Source organism: Lepisma saccharinum, chromosome 8 (genome assembly GCF_977018435.1).
Source record: "Lepisma saccharinum chromosome 8, izLepSacc3.1, whole genome shotgun sequence".
NCBI lineage: Eukaryota > Metazoa > Arthropoda > Insecta > Zygentoma > Lepismatidae > Lepisma > Lepisma saccharinum.
In genome coordinates this window covers 62892047-62916751 of record NC_139236.1, presented here as the reverse complement: position 1 = coordinate 62916751, position 24705 = coordinate 62892047, and the positions used below count along the sequence as shown (strand labels likewise).

General features: G+C 37.3%; 1 protein-coding gene across 1 annotated transcript in view; it reads right to left on the bottom strand.

Annotated features, from left to right (window-relative positions):
* The window catches only part of dsd (attractin-like protein dsd), a 76309-nt gene that overhangs the window by 31851 nt on the left and 19753 nt on the right, over positions 1-24705 (bottom strand). Inside the window, exons 4-10 of the mRNA XM_083126773.1 lie at positions 24273-24472; positions 15699-15872; positions 14426-14496; positions 11152-11290; positions 9982-10113; positions 5137-5320; positions 703-1264 (exon numbers count right to left, since the gene is read on the bottom strand). Of these exons, the coding sequence (XP_082982899.1) occupies positions 703-1264; positions 5137-5320; positions 9982-10113; positions 11152-11290; positions 14426-14496; positions 15699-15872; positions 24273-24472 (1462 nt within the window). The remainder of the gene's footprint in view (positions 1-702; positions 1265-5136; positions 5321-9981; positions 10114-11151; positions 11291-14425; positions 14497-15698; positions 15873-24272; positions 24473-24705) is intronic.

Sequence of the window (24705 nt, the reverse complement as noted above, 5' to 3'; positions counted from 1 at the left end):
AGCAAAATTAAAATACTTTTCATGAAGCTTACTTTGAGTTTCCCTTCTTGACCATTATTATCGGTTTAATCTGTAATTTCCGTGCACACGAAACAACACTGTATTTTCAGATGCTGACCGACTACTTTATCGTGCAAGACCATTCTGAAAGAAGGTGAATGACTGGCATAGAAAAAAATTGCCGAGTATTTTATGTTACCTTGAAGTAAAAATACAGAAAACTACATTACCACTTAATTGCATCTTCTGCCTTTGCTTCGATAGTTTAAACCACGAAGCAACGGATTTTATCAAATTATTCAACTAGTCTCTTGTAATTTATGAAAAATCAAGCTTTCATTTTAAGGGTGAAAATTATTTTTAAGTCATTTCTTAATACGTAATTATAAGGTCAATTTTTAGATTCTTTTTGTCATCAACTTCCGAGCCTTAGATCGTGTATAATATATTAATATATGGTGATGCCTGTTCAATACCATAGCTCATTAAGAGTTCGTGGCTCCATGTTTTGTTTCATTTTAACTTCCTTCTTTATCTCTTCTTGTATATTATTGTTCTATCGTAATTGTACTTCAATTATTATATGTATGCCTATTGTAATTGAAGCAATAGCTCTGTCACGGGTGACAGATACGTAAACAATGCACAAGTAAACACTACGCAAAATAAATCACAAATGGTAAAAAATAATGAAAAACTTACTTTTGTAACATCTTCGCACTTCTTATAACTACATGTCTTCCCACACCACACACACTGGTACGATGTCTGAACACAAGCTACGCAACTCAAAAATCTCGAACAGTAATCTGCTGTTCTTATTTTATTAGCACAATTGTAATTTCTATTTCGATGACTTGTAAGAACTTCACACTTTTCTACCGTACTATTCCACACACACTTAACACCTGGATGCCTGTTGAGACAAGTCTGTTCCGAAAAACTTTCACAGTTTCCCGGAGTGTATTTAAGCAAGTCGGAAAGCATCTGTCCATCGAAGCCACCATAAATGTACACTGATCCTTCAAACATGGCAGCAGAGTGTCCGTAGCGAGGAAGATCCGCTCCTATAATGTCAGGAACAGGCACGGTACTCCAGGAATCACACAGAATATCGTAAGCGAGAAAATCTGATGAGTAGCATTTGGCACCGTGGCTAATAGCCGTGTCATTGTGGGTGTTCCCGCCAAATACAAGCATCAATCCTTGCGTGATGACTGCCGAATGGAGAAATCGTGCTGAAGGTGATGGTGTGAGCAATGACCTGAAACAATATTACACAATATTATCATTCTTTTCATGCAACGTAGCTTTATAATAAGAGTTTCAGTTTTTGTTTTAGTCCACTTTATGCACAGAAAGGCTAATCGGGACTGGACCTACAGTTTAAAGTGGGATCTGAACCACTATGTGCCTCCACTGGGTATCAAACACGGGACCCCTTGATTACAAGGCAACGATGCTACCACTGCACCATTGGGGAAGCCCTAGCTTTATCATAGAACAGAGAAAATATTGATATAATGTTACACACATCACGAGTATGTGTATGTATTTCAGGGATATCAGCCATTACAGTGGAACATCAATTTTAATTTTTTCAGTGACTAATTTGAAAAAAAATTAAAATGCAAGAAAACGTAATACCCAAGAACATAAAATTGGACTTCCACAGTTCTGGCATAACATTTACCAATATTAATAACTGATATTGTACCAATCTGATATAAAATTGCATTTACAGAGTTGCTATAAAAGAGAGACTTTCGTAGACACTTTCAACATTATATAGAACCAAAATAAACAGATACACACAATGTGCATAGTAGCGAAATGGTTGGATGAAAGGTTTTACAACTGAGTTGTTCATAACATCAGCATCATGTGAGTGCCTGTTTTTCAGAAAGAAAAATGGCTGCTACTTAGGTAGAGATGGCTTCTGTGCGCTATAATTAGCAAAAACAAACTCTCTTACCCTCGCACAGAGGAACTTAGAACAAAATATGATAATCCTTCACTGAATAATATTGGCTGTTTATGAAATGGAAAAAGTTCTTGACCACATGTCTCAGAGGGAAAAAAATTGATTATGTTGATGACTCCTACACAAACAGCCCTAAGAAATTGTCAACGCCTTGTGATTTTCTCTTGTGGGGTTAGTTTTTGTTCCTCCACTTCCTGCAAGTATGAAAATGATCTAAACCAATGCATCAAAACAGCTGTTGCAAGTGTTGACAAGGACATCCTCTGGCGTGTGTGGAGAGAACTGGATTATCATATTCACATCTGTCATGTCACAAAAGGCTCACACACAGAACATCTGTAACCTAGTCATACAAACTTAAAAAGAAAAGAAGTTATAGCCCTTGCCCAAGAAAAACTAATCTCTACAGAGACATGGGGACCCAGCTCATCCTCGCATGTAATTCACTTCTCCGTAAAAGCTCAACATCTGCCAATAGAACACCAAGATCCAGAGCTAACCAATCACAAGACAAAGCCTAAGCTACACCTCTTAATACACACATATTTCATCTCACTCTTGCCTTCAATAAACAATCCCTGTTGATGAGAGCAATGTATGAGCATGAAACGTTTGACACTAATGCCAAATACCTATAATTCATACTTTAAAAAAAACAAAAAAAAAAACATGGGGTATGTATTTTGACTATTTCAATAACACTTTAGTTTCTATAAAACATAAAAAGAGTCTATTTCTTTTACAGCAACCTTGTATTCAATTAAGAACCTGAATGGTTCATTCATCTCCTTAATTAATGTACAACCTTGGTGACAATGAAGTTCGACCAGAAAGGAATACGTGATTAAATGCACAGAGGCATAGGCAGTGGAATGGGTGACCCACAGAAGTGACGCATGTGTGTAAAAGGAGACGTGTGAGCAGGCAAGGATCGTGATCCCAGCATGTTGCACACAAGGTCACGTAAAGAACGAAAACGGGGAACTATACACGTGACATTGAACTTTGACCAGGCACCAGACCCATACGGAAAATTCCAGATAGTGGCGCATTCGACGGAAGCATGACGTCACGGACACGATAAGGGAGTCCGCCGTATATAAGCACATGCTGTGCACCGAGAAACCGCAGTGCATCATCACCATGGCCAGGGGCAAACCTATTGACAACACCGTGAGGAGAAGAGTGGTGGAGTTGCAACGGGATGGACTCAGTGAACGGGAAATAGGGCACCAACTGAACTTACCCTACCCAAGTCAACCGTCCACTGCATCATCAAACAGCACCAAAATACGGGTACTACAGAGCCAGGTAAGGCCCCCGGTCGAAAACGCCTGCTGAGCGTGCATGACCTACGGATATTTAGGCTCTATATACAGACCAACAATCATGTTTCTGTGGCTGAATTACTACTGTGGACTCGAGAACACTTTCACATTGAAGTGTCAACCAGAACCATTCGCCGTTACCTACAGCGATGCGGTTACCGAGTGTACAAGGCGAAACGTAAACCCTTCCTTTCCATGTTGAACAAAGGCAATCAACTACGGTGGGCACGAATGTACCGGGGATGGACATTTCGGCAGTGGAACAGGGTTTTGTGGATGGACGAATCCATTTTCAATGTTGTGTACGGGAAAATACGGAAAACAGTCATTTGTCGGAAGGAGGAATAGAATGAAGCAAAATGTTATGCACGTCGGGTACAGAAACCTGCGTCAGTGATGGTATGGGGATGCATGACGGCATCTGGGGTTGGCCCACTACACGTCTGTGAGGGCATTGTGAATGCACACGCCTAAACACGCATACTGGAGCGGCATCTTCCCACAGTGCGAAGGCACCTGTTCCACAGGCGGCGTCTCATCTTTCAACACGACAATGCCAGGCCTCATACAGAGCGGCTGACAAGAGAATGGTTGACTCGCCATCACGTGCGAACTCTGTCATGGCCACCATCGAGTCCCGACCTCTCGCCCATTGAGAATGTGTGGCGTGTTCTTAAGCGACGTGTGCAACAGAGGGGACCCACGACAGTGGCTGCTCTTATCGCCTGCCTGCAGGAGGAATGGCACCGCATCGATGTGGAATACCTTGAACGACTCGTCCGCAGCATGCCCCGATGCATTGCCACAGTTATTCGCCGACGAGGCGGCGTCACACCATGGTAAACAGGATCCCCTCTAACAGTGGTCGAACTTCAATGTCACGTGTAGATGGACGAAAATGTTTTATTTTGTGTGGACACCATACATTGCTGTCTTGCAGCGGAAATTTATGTTTTCCTTTGTTCCATGTAGCCTGCTGAATAAAATATGTTCAGCATATGCATGTGTTCTCCTTCTTTCACAACACACTCCTATATTTGTGACTGGTCGAATTTCATTGTCACTAAGGTTGTATGTGCCTATGAGACTGCAAAAATTCCTGCCTTATACAGAGTGGCTATAAAGTATCAAGTATAAAGGGAAATTTGCCAAAAATTTAAGGCAGAAATAACAACTCATTATTATCATCCTCCTTTGCCGGTTCCTGCCTCTGGTTGGGTCGGCATAGAAGTCAAGCCTCTCCATTTTTTCCTGGTCTTCCACCACTCCTCTCTCTCCACGGTGTTCCAATCTAGTCATCTTCTCCTAACACCCTCCGCTATCTGCTCTTTCTACAGACATCCTGGTCTCCCCCTTGTACTTATTCCCACTACTTGTAAGCTCTTACTGGTAGTCTTTCTGCACCCATCCTCTTCATGTGTCTCAACCATCTCATCTATGCCTGATCTATCCTGTCCCGAAGCTTCACCACCCCCACTGTCTGTCGGATCTCCTCATTCCTTATTCTATCCCTTCTACTCTTCCCCAATATACTCCTTCAAAAATTCATCTTCACTACCTGCATATTTCTTTTGTCTCTCTCTATCAATGTCCAAGTATGTGCTCCGTATGAAATTATTGACACATAGTATGTGTTATATATTACCTTCTTGCATTTCAGAGGTTCATAAACAACTGCTGTAATAAAAATGAAGTATTAATATTTTACACTCAAGATTTAAGAATATTCCTAAAATTCTTACTAAGTACATGAACATTCTGCAGATCCTCCCTACCGAGTTCACTCTTTCCCCCAAAATTAATATGTATTCGATATATACTCACCAAATTCTTAAATTTGGATCATATGAATATACAGCACTGCTCAAAAGCGTAGTAGAGGGATTCTCTGATACGTGGCCACCATACACATATATCTTCTGGGTTATTGGATCCCACGCACTGCTGTGTCCATATCCACCTTTGACAGGGTAGCCTCGAGTTTGAACAATGTTCCATTCCCTTGTACCTGAACACAATATAAAAGGAAAATTTCATATTACTAACTAGAGACTGGACGTTACACTAAAAAAACTCAAAATAGGCTCTGAAAATCTAGAAAATAGGGACTAAAAATCTACAAAATAGACAACCATATAATATATGTCTTTAAATCATGTTCTACTCGTATTTAATTAGAACACACGTAAGTCAATGTGGGAGTATTTACACTTCATATAATGGAACCAAACCCAAAGAAAATAATCCTTACATGCTTGACATTCTGATTAGAGAATCATTGTCAACACACAACAGTCATGAAGAAATAGTCATTCATTTCATATGACAAGATGATGCTGATTCAAATTTTACACTTTCCACTTTTATCTTCTATCTGATGTCACATTTTTCAGTACCCAAAAGGGTCTCTCTGCATCTACTGGTGTTATTGGAGCACTTTCAAACAGTGCTACAGTTCTTGGATCAATGTGAGTTGAAACATTGTTTTCATTTCTAAGAATTACCTCCATGTCTTTTAACCTCTGAAAGTTGCGATTATCAGAAAGAATCCGTACAGTTCAACCTGTGCCACCTGGAGTAGGATTTTTACAACACAGAGAAATTTAAATGTTTTCAGAAAATATTGCCTACATATATCTGAATTATTTAAGTGCAATGCAAAGTTAATTCTCAAAATCAGGAAATAGACATCATACACAAAAATAGGCAAAATAAACTTTTGTGTACGAATTCATAATATCCTGAGATGAACTTACATTAAGTCATTTTTATAACACCTGTAACAATAAAGAATAGGCATTCTGCATAACATCCAGTCTCTACTAATAAATAAGCCCAATGATGTAGAGTAAAGAAAGTAAAGAAAAATTCAAATTCAAAACTTTCACAATTTGTTATTATTTACTTGGAAATGCCTGACACAAATATCTGTATTATGGATGATGATTGTTCTATGGTAGGAGTGAAGGGATCTGATGGAAGGCACGAGGATGCGAGAACTACAGCCGGGAAGGAATAACCTGGCAGTGACGTCACTCCCTGCTAAGTCAGTGTTGCCAACTAATATGAAAGGAATCATGCCATGAGTAAGAGTACGAGCAGTAAAGATCGAAGTGCAAACTACCAATCTTCAATTTAATGTTAGCACTGCTAGATGTTTATTTTAATTATTTCATATAATTCGGCTTTCAGAAAACATTCTGCATGCAGAATATTGTGAGATGACAGACACGACTTCATTTCATCCTTCCTGCTGATTGACGTTGGGATTTTTTCCACTAACTTCTTGTGGTACAGAGCATTGTCACACACAATAACGGAGTTTGGGGGCAGATTGGGAAGAAGCTGTTCTTCGAATCACAACATAAAATTCTTAGTGTTCATCTCCCCATGATAGTCCCCACAACTTCGAACCCTCCACAAATCCACTTTCACCACCGGCATGCACAATAATAAACTTGGGACCCTTTCCTGTTGGCACTTTTAACCCCACCCCGAATCCTTGGAATCCAGCCAAACTTTGGGGACAGTGTGGTGTGTGTTCACGAAACTTTCATCCATGTAAATTAAAGACCGGCGTGGTTGCTCTCTGTGCAGTTCTTTAACTTCACGCAAAAATGATCGCTGCAACGCAATGATGCTGTTTCGTTGAAGGAGTAGCTTCCTGCTGCTTACTCTGTGCTTTTTAAATCTGAACCCTAATTTTCTTATGATCATATGCAATGATCAACGCGAACCCTTAAAATGAATATGTTCTTGCATTTCCTACATTAGTTTATGTACGGTGACAACAATGTATTTCGTGTATAAATCATGGATTGTTCGGCGCATGACTGCTTCATCAAAAGAATCCAGATTTGTGACACGTTGCTGGGCATTCAGTTGGTTTTGCCCGGCATTGAAAAAGGTTTCCCGCTAGCACTCGCAACACTTCGGTCTTTCTCCTTCAAAATTCTCCACACAGATCTTTCACTGATGCCTGTCGCCACAAATGTTCTGTGAACAGCTGTGGTTTTGTTTTCATCGCAAACGAAGTACTTATACACATTGAAAACTATTTCTCTTGCATCGTTGTGCAAGGGCTTACCTTTCTTTACGCCACTGCTCATTGTTCAACAATGACAAAACCAGCAAAAAAAAAACTCACTAACAAAGAAACAAAATAGCCAGCAATCTCTCGCTCGTAGCTGCGGTTTGTTAGACTAATGTAACAGTGTGGGGGTTTGCACCACACCTCTCGGAATGATTTTGATTGGTTTGCACGTCACCTTGTCGTTCGCTCTAGCAAATGAGCCTTCGCTTCTGGAAGGAGATGTGAAGGTGGGAGATGACGTCACTGCCAAGTTATTCCTTCTGCGCTGTAGCACAATCTGTCGAGAACATCAAGATTGAACAACTCTTCTTACTAATGTTTTGCTCCTTAAAGCCTCATTTCGATGCACAACAGCTCCAAAAATGGCATTTCTTGTATGGCTATGCAGAGATTCATGATTGCCACCGAAAAGTTATATTCTGTCAGAACTTTTCCTTTACTATGCTGTGGAAAGATGATGTGACCAATAAGAACATGGGCCAACATCCGTAGTGTAAGTACCTCTTGACAAAACTGATGAAATCCACTATAATTTTTTTTTTAAAAAAAACATAGAATATGCAACATATACATAGGCACTGACAGATGCATAATTTAAGGAGGAGCAATCAATCAACTTCAGCCTGTAAAAATATCTGCTGGCATGACACTTGTTCCAGTATGATAAAAATGCCAGTGGCAACACTGAATTTGTATCATGAGAGAAGGCACACACCCCTGGCAACATTTAGAATTACAATGGGGAACAAAAACAAGATTTTATTTTGCGGCTTAAAGTTTAATAACAGTTTCAGCACACAAAACAGCTGTTATTGCCAATTGTATGATTGGTTCAGTTGAATTGACTCCAGTTATAAAAAAAAAAAACACCATGGAAAATATAGGAGGTAAAATTACTCTACACTTTTCTCGGTAATATCAAAATTTGATAATGGGCTGAAATTCCCATAATAAACTTATTTATTTATTTGTAAATTGTTGCTAGGCAACTTATGAAGCATTGCTAGGCAATATATCGGACACTCAACAAACCTTAAGGAAGAATACCAAAACATAAAAATGGTTTTAGAAGAAAATTGAATATGCTGAACATAAGTGGCTCGTGTGTGTGGATTTGAAGATGGTGATTTTTTTACTAGGACAGCAAAGTGGGTACACGAAGTATCCCTGTTTCCTATGTTTGTGGGATAGTCGTGCTAGAGGAAAGCATTGGACGATAAAAGTTTGGCCCCCAAGGGAAAATATTAGTGGGAACAGCTAATATCATTCATGAACCGCTGATAGATAGGGACAAAATCATCCTTCCGCCACTACATATTAAACTTGGGTTGATAAAACAGTTTGAGGCCTTAGATGCAACCCCGAGAAAGAGAGAGAGATTTTACAAGTGGTGATTGTTTCAAATATATATGCCACACTTTTCCAGGACTAAGTACTGAAAAATTGAAGGCAGGAATCTTTGACGGACCACCACAAATTTGTACACTCATAAATTATGCCAATTTTACAACATACATGTCTTACATCGAATCTGAGGCCTGACTGAGCTTTGTGTCCGTCGTCAAAAACTTTTTGGGGAATCACAGAGCAGAAAAGTACCCCGATATAGTTGGAAATATGTTGAAAAATTTTTAGAAATTGGGAGCTAATATGAGTGTGTAAAGATACATTTTCTACATAGCCACATTGACAGATTCCCTGAGAACGTTGGTGATTTTAGTGAAGAACGGGGAGAAAGGTTCCATCAGGATATAAGGATAATGGAAGAAAGGTACCCGGGATGGTGGGATCGCCACGTGATGGCCGACTACTGTTGGGAGCTTACAGAGGGATTGTCCTCAAAAGCAATACAGCAGGAAATCGTATAGAAAACGTTTCACATAGTTTGTTACTTCATTGTGTACATACTTTCTTAATTATTTTGATCATAGGCCTATATAAATTTATTTTTATAATAATGATTGTAATCACAAAAAGAAATATTAAATTGTTGTTGGAAGTTCATTTATATGTATGTTTTAGGTTTCCGCCATTTTGGTTTAGTTGCATTTATGTCATAAATTAGAGCCAATTCAGGAAATATTATTATATCATTATTCAGCAGCATGAAATTGCCCTAAATCAGCTCTCAAACACTGTGCCGCAATTTCACTGTTCCCCAGTGTTATCCATGGAATAACTGCTCATGGAAATCAGCTGTGAGGCATGCCATGGAAATCAGCTGTGAGGCATGCTTTCACTAACAGCCAATCTGCTTCTGCTTCCTCTACGTCCTTTCCTGATAATGGAAGTGAGGAACCAGTGAAATGTCACCTTTTTTTTAAAAAAAAACTATTTGTATGCTGTGCACGATTTTACAGACCTCATTTTACATAAGTAAGGAAAATATCACCTATTCATACATCAAACTGAAGCACTAAATATTTAAACAAGAATATTTAAGAACTGTCATCATAATGCTAAGATCTCCACAATAAAAAAGAAATAATACAGCTTCAAGGCAAAAAAAAACAAAACAATATCTGAATGAATACAGGGACACGAAACAATTTCACTACAGAAAAAACAAATCTTACCAAAATAATACTCCTGTACGTAATTGAGATAACCATATATTGGAGAGTGACCAAAAATTACAACCATCCTTTCAGATTTTTTGGCCTTTGAGGATACTATTGTTGCAGAATGACCAGCTGATCGAAGTGGCCCTGAAATAGGAAATAAAAATAGTAAATTAGAAAACAAAACAGCTTCTAGTACCCAGAAGTGTCCATGACTGTGTAAGTCATGCAGAATGTTTATACATACCCTACCTTAAATCAATTGGCAGGAATGGTATCATTGGTCAGACGAGAAAGGTTACTGGATGCGTGACGTGGTCGCCATTCCCCAACACCAGGTTAAAACCAATTGCATTCTTACATAGAATCTCAATTAACCAAGTTTCACTTCACATGTAAAAGTCATTACAAGAAGGGGAAATTGATAGAAATTGACTGTTGGAAAGGGGTAGAAGGCATGTGCTTTTATGTAATTCTTAGCACATATTGTACAAAAAAATCATAACAATTGTAAAGTAAAAAAGTAAAGTGCTCCCCTGTGCTTTGCACCATGCCATGAAGGCATATAGGGAATTGTAGCATAAATAATACATAATTATAGCAACATTTAGTAAGAGTATCTGTATCAATCCTAATATCTACCAAACACAACCAAAAAATTGCAAAAAAATTCCAATAGCCATTTACTGTAGTAGATTTCTACATGAAAATAGTTTCAAACATGACCATTTCCTAGAGTATTCAATGTTCAATTTCTACTGTAACTACAGGTAATACATCAAATTGAAATATATTTTGTCAAAACAAATTTTAAATTTCTTGTCTGTTCCTTTTTCTTTCTTCAAAAACCTGCTTTTAGTGCACTACTATGAAAACAGTATTTTTTTCAGAATTGTAGTAAATTTCCCTGACGTTTCAATGACTTTTCCAGAAAAAGTAAATTTCCTGACTTTTCCAGACTGGTAGATAGACTTGAGTTACATGTACTGAAACTTTACCAAGAAAAAAAACTCATTAAATCAATTTAAATTTATATTTCAAAATAATTTTTCCTTGCAATGTCCCACATGCATTTAATTGACTCTAATTTCAAGCCAAATTATGATGATGAACTTGCTTCATGAAAATACAATACCATTAATCTATTCACAATGTCCTTAATGTAACAAATGTTCTCCAACTTACCACACAGTGTAATGTTGCAGTATTCAGTCTGCACTGTTATGTTTTCCCATTTGGCTGTAGTTGTACCTATATCGAACGCCCACAATTCATTTGTTACAATGTTATCACGAAGAACACCACCATACATGTAAATTTTATCCTGAAATTATAAAATAAAAATTTATCAACGAGTATTATAATTTCTTAAATTACCTGAAAACATTACATACCCCATGTATGTGCAGTTAAAAATCCAAGGTATGTTTATATTAAATTATATTTTCTACCTTTCAAGGTAAATAATGACAATGATTATGACTGATGACATGAAATGCAGGATGTCATAGGACTCTTATGTCGGACTGTTGGCTACAAGAGTATCAATATCAATCTTTATTTACTGACTTCTTAAATGTTAGAGAGAGATTCTTGAAAGCTCAGCAGAAAGTTTCATCTTTAAAGACATAATGAAACACAAACGTGAAGGAATATGTCATAAATTTATATTGTGTTATTCTTATCAAGTTTCTGAAGTGTGGAGCATGCAAATATTATTTTATTTATTTTTATACATGATGGCATTGACAATAACATGTTATTAGAATTCTTGTAGCTGATAACACGCAGAAGTACTGCCATTCATGTATGCAGTGAATATTAATTCAAATTAAGCACAACAAAATAATTATGCTCAATGCTTATTTTCAGCTCATGTAATTCACGGTTAGGTTAATACACTTGGTCTGTAGTTTAATTGATTGGTTGATTTGATTTTATGTTTCTGCCACTTTTGGCTAATTGCAAAAATGGGGACGAATGGTGATAAGATGATGAAGATGAAGGGACAATCACAAACACACATGGACAGAACGCAACAAGTACCATAAAGGATAATACTGGCCATGAGTGCAAATGCCAGAGCCTCGTTAGTCTGCAAAATACAGTCCAGGGTGTACCATGTGAAAGGTGTTGTGCGATGGAAAACACTAATAATTGCACTACAGAAGGGAGGTTAACATTTGGATGTCCTAAGAAAGTGCCACCCTTTACACCCTGATAGTTTAAAGTAAGTCTAAAAATGTAAAATGTACAGTTAACAACGAAGCAAACATGGGACGGACACCTTGAGACACCACTACTTTTAACTAGAGCTGAGCTGATACCACTTTTAACTGGCAGCAATACCACTGCCAATGCTTTTACGGATTCCTAGACACTCAAAAATTGTAATTGCTCAAAGTAGTTCAAATATTTATAGATTTTAAGATATAATTTTTCCATTGGAACCATACCACATCAATCCAACAGTTTTTTTCTTTTAAAATATTCATAGTTAGCATGAGATAATAATTTGATCACAAAATATATTCCTCCTCACTATCTTGTTACAAAAATCTTGTTATACATTCTGTATAAGACCTCCTACGTAGCCGTGCAGTCTAAGGCACTGTGTTTTGGACTCCGAATGCACGACAGCATGGGTTCAAGTATGCCTGGGTTCGGTCTCTGAGTTTTCGGCCTGTGCAACCCACCATTGTGAGGAAATTGGGGAGCTACGAGTGAGTAGAATAACACGGTCTCAGAAATCTCCTATAATGGATGAGGGTTCGATGTGCTGCACCACGTCACCCTATTACAGGTTGAAGAACTCCACACCTGTAGGTAGGATTGTGGGAGGGAGACTGGCAGTCGGGAGATAGGGCAAGGCCCTCCAAGGGCTGTCGAGCCACAGTATATTATTACGATGACTGCTGGAAAAGTTTATGCACACTACCACCAACAGTGACGCTCATGTTCCGCTATTATAAAAATCTAAAGAATAGGCCTTTTTTATGTTTAAATTATCTTTGATTGTTTGTTTAAGCCTATTTGCTTATTTTTCCCAGCAGTTTGAAGTAGTAGTTTTGTGTGAGAAATGAAAATTTCTCGTGAACACTTTCGGGCAATGATTTTTTATTTCAAATGTAGTTTAACACCGAAACAATGCATTGAGCGACTTCATTTGGCTTTTGGGGATGAAGCACCATCCAATAGGACATGTGCAATTGGTTTTCCGAATTCCAGCGTGGTCGCACATTTCTCAGTGATGAATATCGTGAAGGTCATCCATCCACGTCTGTTGTTGCCAGTAATGTTGATGCTCTGCGTGAAATGATTGAGAGAGATCGACATGTGACATACCGTGAGATTCAGGCATCCTTGAACATTGACATGAAAGCAATACATACGATTTTGCATGGTCATCTGAACGTACGGAAACTTTCAAGCCGTTGGATACCACACAACTTGACCAAAGCTCAAAAACAGACTCGTGCAAAGAAACGCTCAAAAAATTCAACCAAGGCAAGTCAAATTTGGTGTACTACATCGTTACAGGGTACAAAAATTGGATCTATTCATACGAATCCGAAATGCCAAGCAAATGATTCCTTGTTTCTTTGGTTATACCGGACATGTGGCAACAATAGCTTTAGAAGATCAAAAGTGGTATACAACAATTTGTTTGCCAGAGGTTACCAATGAACTGCGTAAAACAAACCCAATTCGTCGCATTATTCTTCACCATGACAACGCCAGTTCCCACTCACCACGCCAAACTGTTGATTTTTTGTCCAGTAAAAATTTATAATTAATGACTCTTTGTCCGTAGTCACCTGATTTATCACCTAACGACATCTTTTGTTCCCACACTTGAAAAATAAGATACGTTGTGAGCGATTTGTGTCACCTGAAGCAGCTGTTGACACATTCCGAACAGTGGTTTATGAGGTATCAGCTTCAGAGTGGAAAAAATGCTTTCAAAATTGGTTTGAGCGTATGCAAAAGTGCATCGATCTTAACGGTGAATACTTTGAAAAACAATAAAGCCATTCCCAGAATTTCACATGTCTTTTTTCATATTGATTGCAGAAACTTTTCCAGCAGCCCTCGTATTATTATTATTATTTTCTGCATAATTTCCAGGAAAATTAAAGACTCCACGAAAATGTCTCATAGCATTTTTGTGAACTCCGCAAAACACAAACTCTGGAAAAGTATTGATCAGTATCATCAATTAAATTCCAGCTGATCCTCTTCAGCCGACCCCTACCTTTTAAACATCCTGCTTTCAAAAAATCCCTAGGAACCATAAAAATAGTCAATGAAATGATCAAAATGCAACACTTTAAAGAGGAGAGGAGTTCGAAATACAGTTCAAGTTTCAAAGTATTCAAACAAACACACCACCTACACTATGAAAGAAACTGCACATCTTAAACCACATCATTGCACAGGTCAAAGCCATAAAACTCACCCCGTAAACCACAGTGGAATGTCCATATCTAGGAAGGGGACCAGGAATACGTGGTGTTTCCCATACATTGCCTGCAAGAAAAAGAGCAAGGAGAAATCAACATTCAATAACTAAAAGAAGAAAACTTGATAACAGAAACATCCAAGTGAAATTTTCTGTTACTTTTAAAATAATACACAAAACTTACAATAAATGCATTCAAGAACCAGTGATGTTTCACAAATATTTTCCTTACATGTTCAAATGAGATGAAATTAAAGTCATGAGTAGGTAGAACACTTAGATGTTACATTGAAAGATGTTAAAGATGGTAAAGGGATTAATACATCACAGATATAAAGTGTGCTATATTGCCAGATCCTACCACTCATTTTTTCTCTACATTATAGAAATGCACATATTTGACAGTTGGCAACCACGTAAAATACACATATTCAAGAATCACTGTATGATGTTAACTTTTCTGTGCTCAATTTACCTCAATGCAAAATGCTCTACTGAATAAGCGAATGATATGCTTGAGAAATATCACCAACCTATTGGGAACTTTATCATCATTATTATTATTTTAATGTTAATGGGTGCCTAACTTACCTGACTACATAATAGAATTAGCTACCAGATGATGCACTTATGAAAACTTAAGCTTGTGTAATATGTTAAAAAATAAACAAAAATCAATATATATGAGAAAATGATGAACATTTTCAGGCTGTAACATAGAGGGTCAAGCTGAAACCAATATTGAGAAAATAGAAAATCTTTGCTATTTCTATGTGTAGTAAAAGCAAAGTTTAGCATTATGAATTATCTCGTATGTGCATTTATGTGTGAATCTAAAAATACAGTGCAACCTCAATTTTCTATTCCAGAATTTGTATTCTTAAAATTATTCATTCAATCTTCATGCTGCCTAACAAGGCAAGTTTGTATAAAATTTTACATTTTCCTATGTTTTAAGTTTTTTTCAACTTTGTTGCCAGCTAGATATGGAAAGTTGCACATTGTGACACAGCAACTGCTACTTAGATTTCAATTTCTACCTTTTTAACCTCTTTACAATCTACCTTTTTTCACGTTTTAAACTAAATCTTATCCATCCTCCTGAAGAAGCCACATAATGTGGTGAAAGCTGGAGAAAGTGATGATACATGCCAAAACAGCTAATATTACCTTTGTGGAAAAGTCAGCAGGTGGTGTGAGATATGTTTTATATGGACTACAGATTTATAGAAATATTATCTTCTGAAGTTATAATTTTGGAGACACTTACCATTGAAATCATATTTATACAACATGACGGCTCTATTGTACGATTCACCACCTACTATCCAGAGAGTATCTCCCCATATAACAGCACCATGTGAACTGGAACCTTCTGGAACAAATGACGATGGACGAATAACCTCCCAGTATCCTAAATCTGCTACCTGACTGCAATCTTCACCTACAATGGAAATTATAAAAAAAATAATATGGAACAGATAAAAGAGACAAAAAGAAACATCCCTGCTTCACCCATAAGTTGAATCCAGGTTTCTTCATTAGTTAAAACAAAAATTGTTATGTGCTATATCATAAATACTGACAACAAAAATTTAGATTTTGTTGTGCGAGAACCAAAGGGACGTATTTCCAGTTTATCAAATTTACAGGAGAGAGGAAATTAGGTATTCTTAGGAACAAAATTGAAGATACGTAGAGGCATGCACATTCCATTTTTGACAAAAACACGAAATGCGAAATAACGCATTGTAATGTTAATTTTTCATGTTTCTGAAAGGTGGAAGGGGAATTTTCCTACCCTGTTTTGTCACGAAATGATGCGAAATAGACTCAACACAAAATTTAGAGTTTATTTACTGAAGCGACACTTTCTGAAGTTTGAATTATCCTGTGAGTTATGCAATACATGGAAAAATTGATTAATTCTCTGGTAACCACATAAATGTGCTATTAGAAGGGTTATGTTTATATTGTGTAATAAGTGAAGTTTTTAAATCAAATTTAATACTATAATCTCAATTTTAACACAAAAATGTCATTCTATATACTGCTTTTGATCTCATTTTTCACTGCTATAACACCAAAATTTTATTTCATTTACCACTTTTGGGCCTGAAACTGGCTGTTTTTGTATCGAAATGTTGCTTTCTTATTTACCAAAAATATATGCCTCTAGAGATATATCAACCCTCACTCCAATTCAGAGAAGATATGTTAACCCTCCACCATCCGCACAAATGTCCCGCGTGCAGCACTCAATGCAGCCTCATCAAAACCAATATTTACGTCAATTATTGATGCAAATCGAGGTTCAATTACACTAGCACTTACTGGAAATCAGGCGAAATATACATGAACGCAAGCATGTCAATTTCGGACATTTTTATCACCTATTAAAAAATGAACAAGTCTCATAGAATTACAAGCTTAGACTCCTGAAGCAAATGCACCAAAACATTTTTCTAAAAGTAATTAAAACTTTGCCATATAATGAAAAATTAACATGCCATTCACAAAATTATCAAAGCATTTTCCAAAAATGTTCAACGTATTTTTCAAACATTTCAAATTATATTTTCAAAAATTTTCAACGTGTTTTCAAATCGAATTGAAATCGTACAACTTAAATGGGCATAGAAAGGAACCATTTGTTCTAAAACTCTCTGTCAAAATATTACTGACTCGCAAAAAAAAACAATCAAATATAGAAAAAACATATCGAAGAAACTTACAAAATATTTTTAAAATATTAAAATCTCAATTTGTTTCTCGTACTCGTATGAGGAATGCATAAGAAAAGACATACTGACTCAAATATAAGGAACCAAAAGGTGCCAACGCCTCTTATGTTTTCGGGGGAATAGTGAAGATAAGTTACCTAATGCTTTCCTAACCATTATTGGGCTGGTAAAGAAAATAATCCAAATTTTTAAAAAAGGCAGCACCCAGTGCTGTTGCGCAGGTTACGGAGGGTTTAACAAAACTGAAAACTACATCTTTTTAGTTACGTTCCTCTGGTTCTCATATGACAAGGTGCAATATATGTTGTTGTGTTTTAAGATAGTGTAGAAGCATGATTTTACATTTCTTCTACATAATACATTTAACTTTCTTAGTTCCAATGGAATATACTGTAAATATTTTCTGGATTTTACATATTGTTACATTTTAAGTTTTTCAGTGACTAGCCTATACTTTGACAATCTGCATGTCAAAGTGCCACTACACTGTATGAATAGAGGCAAATAAGAAAAGGTCCTATAGTTTTGTATAGTATCTCAAGTCACTAATCAAACAGAAATTATAGCTTATAAACCAACAGTTATAACCACTAAGTCCTCTGGAAGGCACTGTTAATATTTGTACTTGACAATGCACTATATACTTCATTTACTCGACTATCCTGTTTCACCTCCTTGCCAGAGTGGTTAGCACAATGTGCTACGACGACTCGGTCCAGGGTTCCAATCCCAACATGAGCATTCTTTGTGATTGCCCCTTCATCAATTTCATCATATCATTATCTATGCCATGAGCTAAAAGTGGCAGAAAAGTTTAGTAAAATAAAACAAATCAACCTCTCAATCAACTATAATGCATCCTTAAATTATGGAAGGATATTGGGAAAAATCTTTCCTTAGTTAGTGGCAGAACTAGCCTTGTACTTTTGCAGCAGTTTTTTAAATGATATTCGTACTTTTATACACAGATTATAATGTACAAATAAATGTTTTTTTGTATTTTCTTGCTTTCCATGTTCACCATGAGAAGAGCTAAACAAGTTGCACATATGTAGGATAAATAATGTTAGGATAAATAATGTTTACATCTGATTGGGAGATTTATACCAAAATAAGGTGTGCACCCTATTTTTTTTTTTTTTTTTTTTTTTTTTTAACTTCTTGAGGCACTTGTAAATGCAATACATTTAGTTGCCTCAATATTAACATTTAAATAATGTACTTCTTGAACAAGTGAGGCTTTGGGCTTTAGCTATGGGACACATTCTGGTTCAAGTCTCCTGGGGAGGAGCGTAACCTTTCTCCTGAGATTTCGGCCAGTGTATGGAGCCGGTGGCCACACACCATCGTGAGGAAATTGGGGAGCTATGAATGAGTAGCGTAACCCGGTTATGGAAACCTACAACAACTGGGGGTTCGTAGAGCTGACCTCATAACTGATTGGATGATATCTCACCTGTGATGAGGCATGTAGGAGTGAGGCCAGCAGTCGATAGGGAGGCCTTGGCCCTCAAGGGCTGTTGTACCATGGGTTACTATTATTATAAGCAAGATACATCATTTCAATCACCCATTAACCTTTTGCCGCCCAAGCGTCTCGATCGAGATGCTGTGTCAAGGTCGTAGTTTTTACGTTACAACTTTTCTATTTTTGGCTAGAATTTCGATTTTATTTTTTTATATTGTTCCTAACACATGTATTTAACAGAAATGGTTTCTTGCATTTTTCTTGTCTTCATGAAAATGGAGGGGAAAAGGCGGGAAAAGGTACTTCTCTTTTGCGGCTCTTTTCAACGTCAAATTTTTGCCGACAAAAGAAGTTTGTTGTTCTAAAGCAATGCTTTTCACTCCCTCCTGCTAAGTGCATTCGAAGGAAGCTTGTTTATCAGTGGCATGCCGACAATTCCTTTTGGGGGTATAACTCAAGTTACATTGGTCATATGATAATAATGCAAATATTTTTGTGTTCCTTACATGTTAGCGATCATTTCCATGTGCATGTCGACACTGTCATGTACTTTTTGCTTGAGGGGAGGGTGGGGGAACAAAAATGTTTTTCCCGAAATTTTGGAATTTTGAGAGTTAGCCCCCTCCCCACCGCCACATATACGCCGAATTTGCAAAAATTTCATATAGTCTGAATCTCTGGTTCATTCCGCGTACAACAGTATATCACTCATCTCTCTAGGGCAATTAGCCTCCGATCTACACTCATTTAATTGAAACTCTGCATTTTGCTCAAAATCGGCTCAGGACAGAGAGGCTTACATGTGAAAAAGGCCTTGGGCGGCAAAAGGTTAAGCAACACAAATATATTAAAAAGCAACCAGACTGATGAAAACTTTGATATGGTTCGGGACCACATTTGTGTGCAAGAAATGTACAAAGTTTCTACATTATGAATGTTGTGGCTTAGATGTTCGATCTGAAAGCCACGAAGCTACCGATTTCGTTTGTAAAGAATGTGAATCATTGTCTACAACTATTACCTCTGATCCATTAAATATGTTTGAAGCTTTAAAAGCCATGATTGAAGGAAGAACTCCCCCTGGAATTGGAGGCAGAGTGGTAGTGGGTGATCACGACGGCACGGCACGGATCGGCGGTGCGGAACCTTACAAATGGCATCCACAACGTGGGGCTCGATATCAATAGTGGTATCCTAAACGTGTGGCTCGATTGTGTAGTGTACAAGGACAAGACAATTGTTTAAAGTTGAGATTCATTGTGCAAGACCATTGAACTTTCATAGTAGTAGAAAAGCACAGAGCTATTTCGTTTCGAAATGGAAATGAAGCATTTGCGTAGCACAAGTAAAAATCTTACTTCGAGTTCAAGACTTAATGTTCCCGATTGTTGTCGAGACATTGATATAGAAAGAACTTCATTTGTGTACAAGATCACGAAATTCCAGAGCTTCTACTTTATTTATAAAGATGCTAAACAACAATGTATTAAACTTCAACGCAAGGCATGGGAGAAGGATCATTTGAAAAAAAATATGTATAAGGGCAAATTTGGTTTATTTAGTGAGCATATGGAACGAAAAAGAGGAAGACAGGATTCAAAGTATATTTGATAAAAAGAAAGCTATTGAGCTTCTACTGTATTAAGCCGCGACGCATCCCATTGTTGTCATTCTTTCTCAGAAAGTTGGACAAGTTGGTCACGATCCTCTTTAACTCTTATTAAGTGCTTGTCTAAATGATATGGATCTAGGCAGTTCCCGTGTTTATCATGCTGCACAAGTGTATAACACCGACCCTTTGAATTTAAAGTCGGCTATCATTGACCAGAGGTATAAAGGACATAACAAGAGACAGGCATTGAGAATGAAGCGAGAATTAGGTAACATCAACTCCCAGAAGTATAGAGACTGGCATCAACAATTCGAGCAAGCTGAAAGGGAGCTATATCGAGAGATTCAATTGAAGACATCCATGTCAACTGTGGTTGAAGAGCAAATCCACAAGATGGAAGATAGAATAAAAGGTCACGTCAGCCACGAAATTTCTCATGCCACCGAGACGTTGTCACAACAATTAAATTCCCAGTTTGACAATCTTAAATCCTGGATGCAAGATCAGCTGAGCGCAGCCAAGGATATGCGAAGATCCAGTGAGTGCGTGGAAAGGTCAACCCAGACTAGAAACCCGGAAATGAAGGAGGCTGGAATCGATCCATTGGAACTGGAAGGACATCCTGAACCTCAATTTCCAGACGTTGCTGTAGCTACAGAGAATCCAAGTGCTTGGACTAATGCCCCAAGAATAACATCCGAGGAAATAACCACCTTTGACGTTGCAACTGCAGGAAATGTGTACCCTGTGGATAGTGACGATATGGTCAGTTTGTGTTTATCGCCTAATCTGAACATAGAATTTGACCAGATATTAAGTACTTTGATGAATGATACTATAGAGGACAAGTTTCTAGAAGAAGAAGATGGAGTGCCGATCGGATGCGACAATGGTGCAAGTGAGACGATTCAGATTAGTGGTCGTACCGTAAATCAGATGGAACCCAATAAAGACTTTAAGTGTGTTATTGAAAGCATATGGGGGAAAGGCAGTTAAAATTCGATGACTTAGTGCACGAAGTCATGCAGAAATTTTGCACCGTTTATAGTAAGTCCGCTGCTAAGAGGCGAATTCTACGCTATGTCAATGTAAGAAATGGATTCGCAAGCCTCAGACGCAAAAACATTTGAAAGCACTAACTGTGGGGCATAAACAGCAGGCACTTATGTAAATAGGTATATAAGTACGTTTGTGAATAGATGTAAATAGATAGGTGTAAGTAAATGGGTGTGCGTGTATGAGTGAATACAGATCTGTATCTTTGTCTATGATTAGTCTATGCGTATCTTAATCTAAGTGTATATTAATCTATATGCGTACTGATCTATATGTGTGTTACTCTATGTGTATCTTAATCTAAGTGTATATTAATCTATGTGCGTACTGGTCTATATGTGTGTTTGTCTATGTGTAGGTTAAGTTGAGCGAATTGTAAATATCTGACGTCTATACAAGTGCATCTCTCATTATATATGTATATAAATACTTATAGTCTGAAAATTGAATAAGTCATTATTTAAATTTTACGGGAAAAAGGTTCATATATAGATTTGTGAGCTGAAATAATTTCTCCTTCTTCGTTAACTATGCCGAATAAATTATAACTATGCCGAATAAATTATTTTTTGACGAGGGGGGATATTGATATGATCCTCCCGAACCATATCAAAGATTCGGTCATATTTAATATTATTCTTAATTATTTTACTTTTTGTATTCACTATAAAAACGTTATGAAAGATGAGATATTTAATAGTTGAACTAATGACCTAATTCTGTCATTCGAGAAGTTTAGAATTTGTTATTTGCAAGCTTCTTGAAAGCAAAATCTTTCATTGTTGACAATTAGTCAAAAATATGTGTTCTCAGTTTTAGAATCAAACTATTATGAAAGCCATAAGAGCTAAATTTCAGTTGGAGTTATTAGTAATATAAGCCTTATGAACATTGGGAAGAAGTTCTTAAGAATGTGACAACTTTATAGTAGAGAATATTATAGAAACTTTAAGGATCATAACTGTTGTTTTAGACATAGAAAAATGAACCTTATGAAACATACTGTTTAATCTTTAGAATATTGCCATTATACACAAATTAGTTCTGCATATCACAGCTGTAGCTATGTTTATCTTTTGTGTCACGGGAGGTGCTCTGCTTGACATGCAAGGATATAAATACAGCTTCGGAACCTAATTCAGGGGCATTTTCATCATCGACTCCGATGGATTAACATCTTAAATACTCAGCTCCCTTTATGGGAGGGTTCAAGAACTCAGTCTTCGTTCCCAAATTAGCTTAGAGACATAGTTATTCTGTTGTATGGGTAGGTTCGCCCTGTGGACATGCTAACATGTCACCATACGAAAGAATAAGTTCATTTCAACTTTATTTTGAAGTTTTCTGAAATTTTAAATAAAATCTTCACAAAATAATGTTAAATTTCGACTCAGAACTTACTGTTATTCTGACGCATGGGTAGGTTCGCCCTGTGGACATGTTAACATGTCACCATGCGTGAGAATAAGTTAATTTACGATTTCTTTCAACCTTTGTGATAATTCAGTTTTATTTCTTCGAAACATATACGTAATATATTTTCAATTTTTGCATAAAGCAACAGGACTTAATGTTATTCTGCCGTATGAGTAGGTTCGCCCTGTGGGCATGCTAACATGCCATCATACGGAAGAATAAGTTCAGATTATTTCGTCTCCATGATTATTATTTATTGATCAAGTTATTCATTATTGATATCTGGCATGGTTAGGTTTCGCCCTGTGAACATGCTAACATGTTGCCATACCCGATATCAAGTCGATGTCTCTAATATTTTACGAATTACAGCAGTTTGAATTTCTACATATATCTTGAAGCCAGCCCATAATGTCCAATTTATATTAAAATCGGAGTCAATACTTAAAACCTTCGCCAGTCACGTCAAAGTTATGCTTCATTATGTCAAGGAGTGTTCATAAAGTTCCAAGCAAGCGCCTGGTCGTCTTTATATAACTGATATGACAGCTTGATCCATATTATGTAAATAAACTGCAAACGTCGCATGGATTTAATTATAAGAAGGAAATATGTTCTGTAACTAAGATGTAAATTTATAAAAATATCTTGGAAATAAACCATCTTCAGGAAAATAATTGCCCATAAAGAAGCCTACTGAAGACGCAGACCTTTCTTCGGAAACAGATGTTATTCATTTATAAAATCTCCCTTTTCCCATAGCCTGTAAAATGATTTAGTACATAACAGTCGAAGCTTCATATCCCACGTATTTGTACTACTATACCCGTACCTGAGAGGGGTCAGAGTATCCCATTAGCCCACTGAGTTTTAGCCGAGGTGAAGAAACAGATGACATAGGATATTGAAAGGTGATTGAAGGAAAGAGGAAGGTAAAGATGAGGGTGGACGCTTTGTCTTCGTGATTTTTTAATGTAATAGCTGCGATTGTATAGTTTTTCGAAGGCGATTTATGCTCGAGGACGCTGACGACAGAGGGTGGCCTAAAGGTTCGAGAGAGGAACCGCCACGAAGCCTAGTTCAGTATGAGAGCAGCCTAAAGTGTCGCGATGGATGTTTCCGCTCACTTTCTTCGTCTCCTTCGAAGTTTAGAGCTGGCGATCGAGCGCAGGTCTCTCCCCAGCCATGCAGCTAAGCAATGATGATTTCAAAAGGATGGTATTTGTTTTATTTTGATTTTGAGCGTTTTCCCTCATCAGTTGTTATGTTTTCCTTCCCAATTTTGCGTAACGCTATGCGTCGCTCTTCATAGTCATTCACCTGTTGATATGTGCTGATAGGAATATTGGCAGCCCTGAAAGAACTCCCCTGGAATTGGAGGAAAGGAAATGAAGGGAGAGTGGTGAGTGATCACGACGACACCTTACAACTTCATAAGTAAAACTGAAACTTTTACACTTGCTTTGCTACACTGAAATGAAGTTAGTGGTAGTAACAAGCAATGCCAAACATAATGAAAAAATACACGTATAACACGTATATACAAACCTCTGAACTGGCCCTTGCAATTACATCTATGGTTTTCTCTATCGCACTCTCCATTTTCCCCACTACAATTATTTGGACACTTTGGAATGTTGCATGCTTCTCCCATATACGATGCATCGCACGTGCAAACACCATCCTGTATGCACACACCATGGCCAGAGCACTCAGTCGAAGAAGAATTACTTGGACAAGAGTTTATCCTGCAATGAATAATATGCATAAAACAGAACATTTATTGAAACTTCACTATTTATAAATAAAGCTACCTCAAATCAAATAACTGCTACACTTTGACAGATACAACTCATCTCTCTCAAGCAGAAACTGAAATGGTTATAAGATGAGAGTAAATGAATGGCTGCTCGTAAACAAAAAATCATACAGAAGTGTTTGGAAGAGCAAAATCATTTTCCAAACAAGATGCAGTACGTAT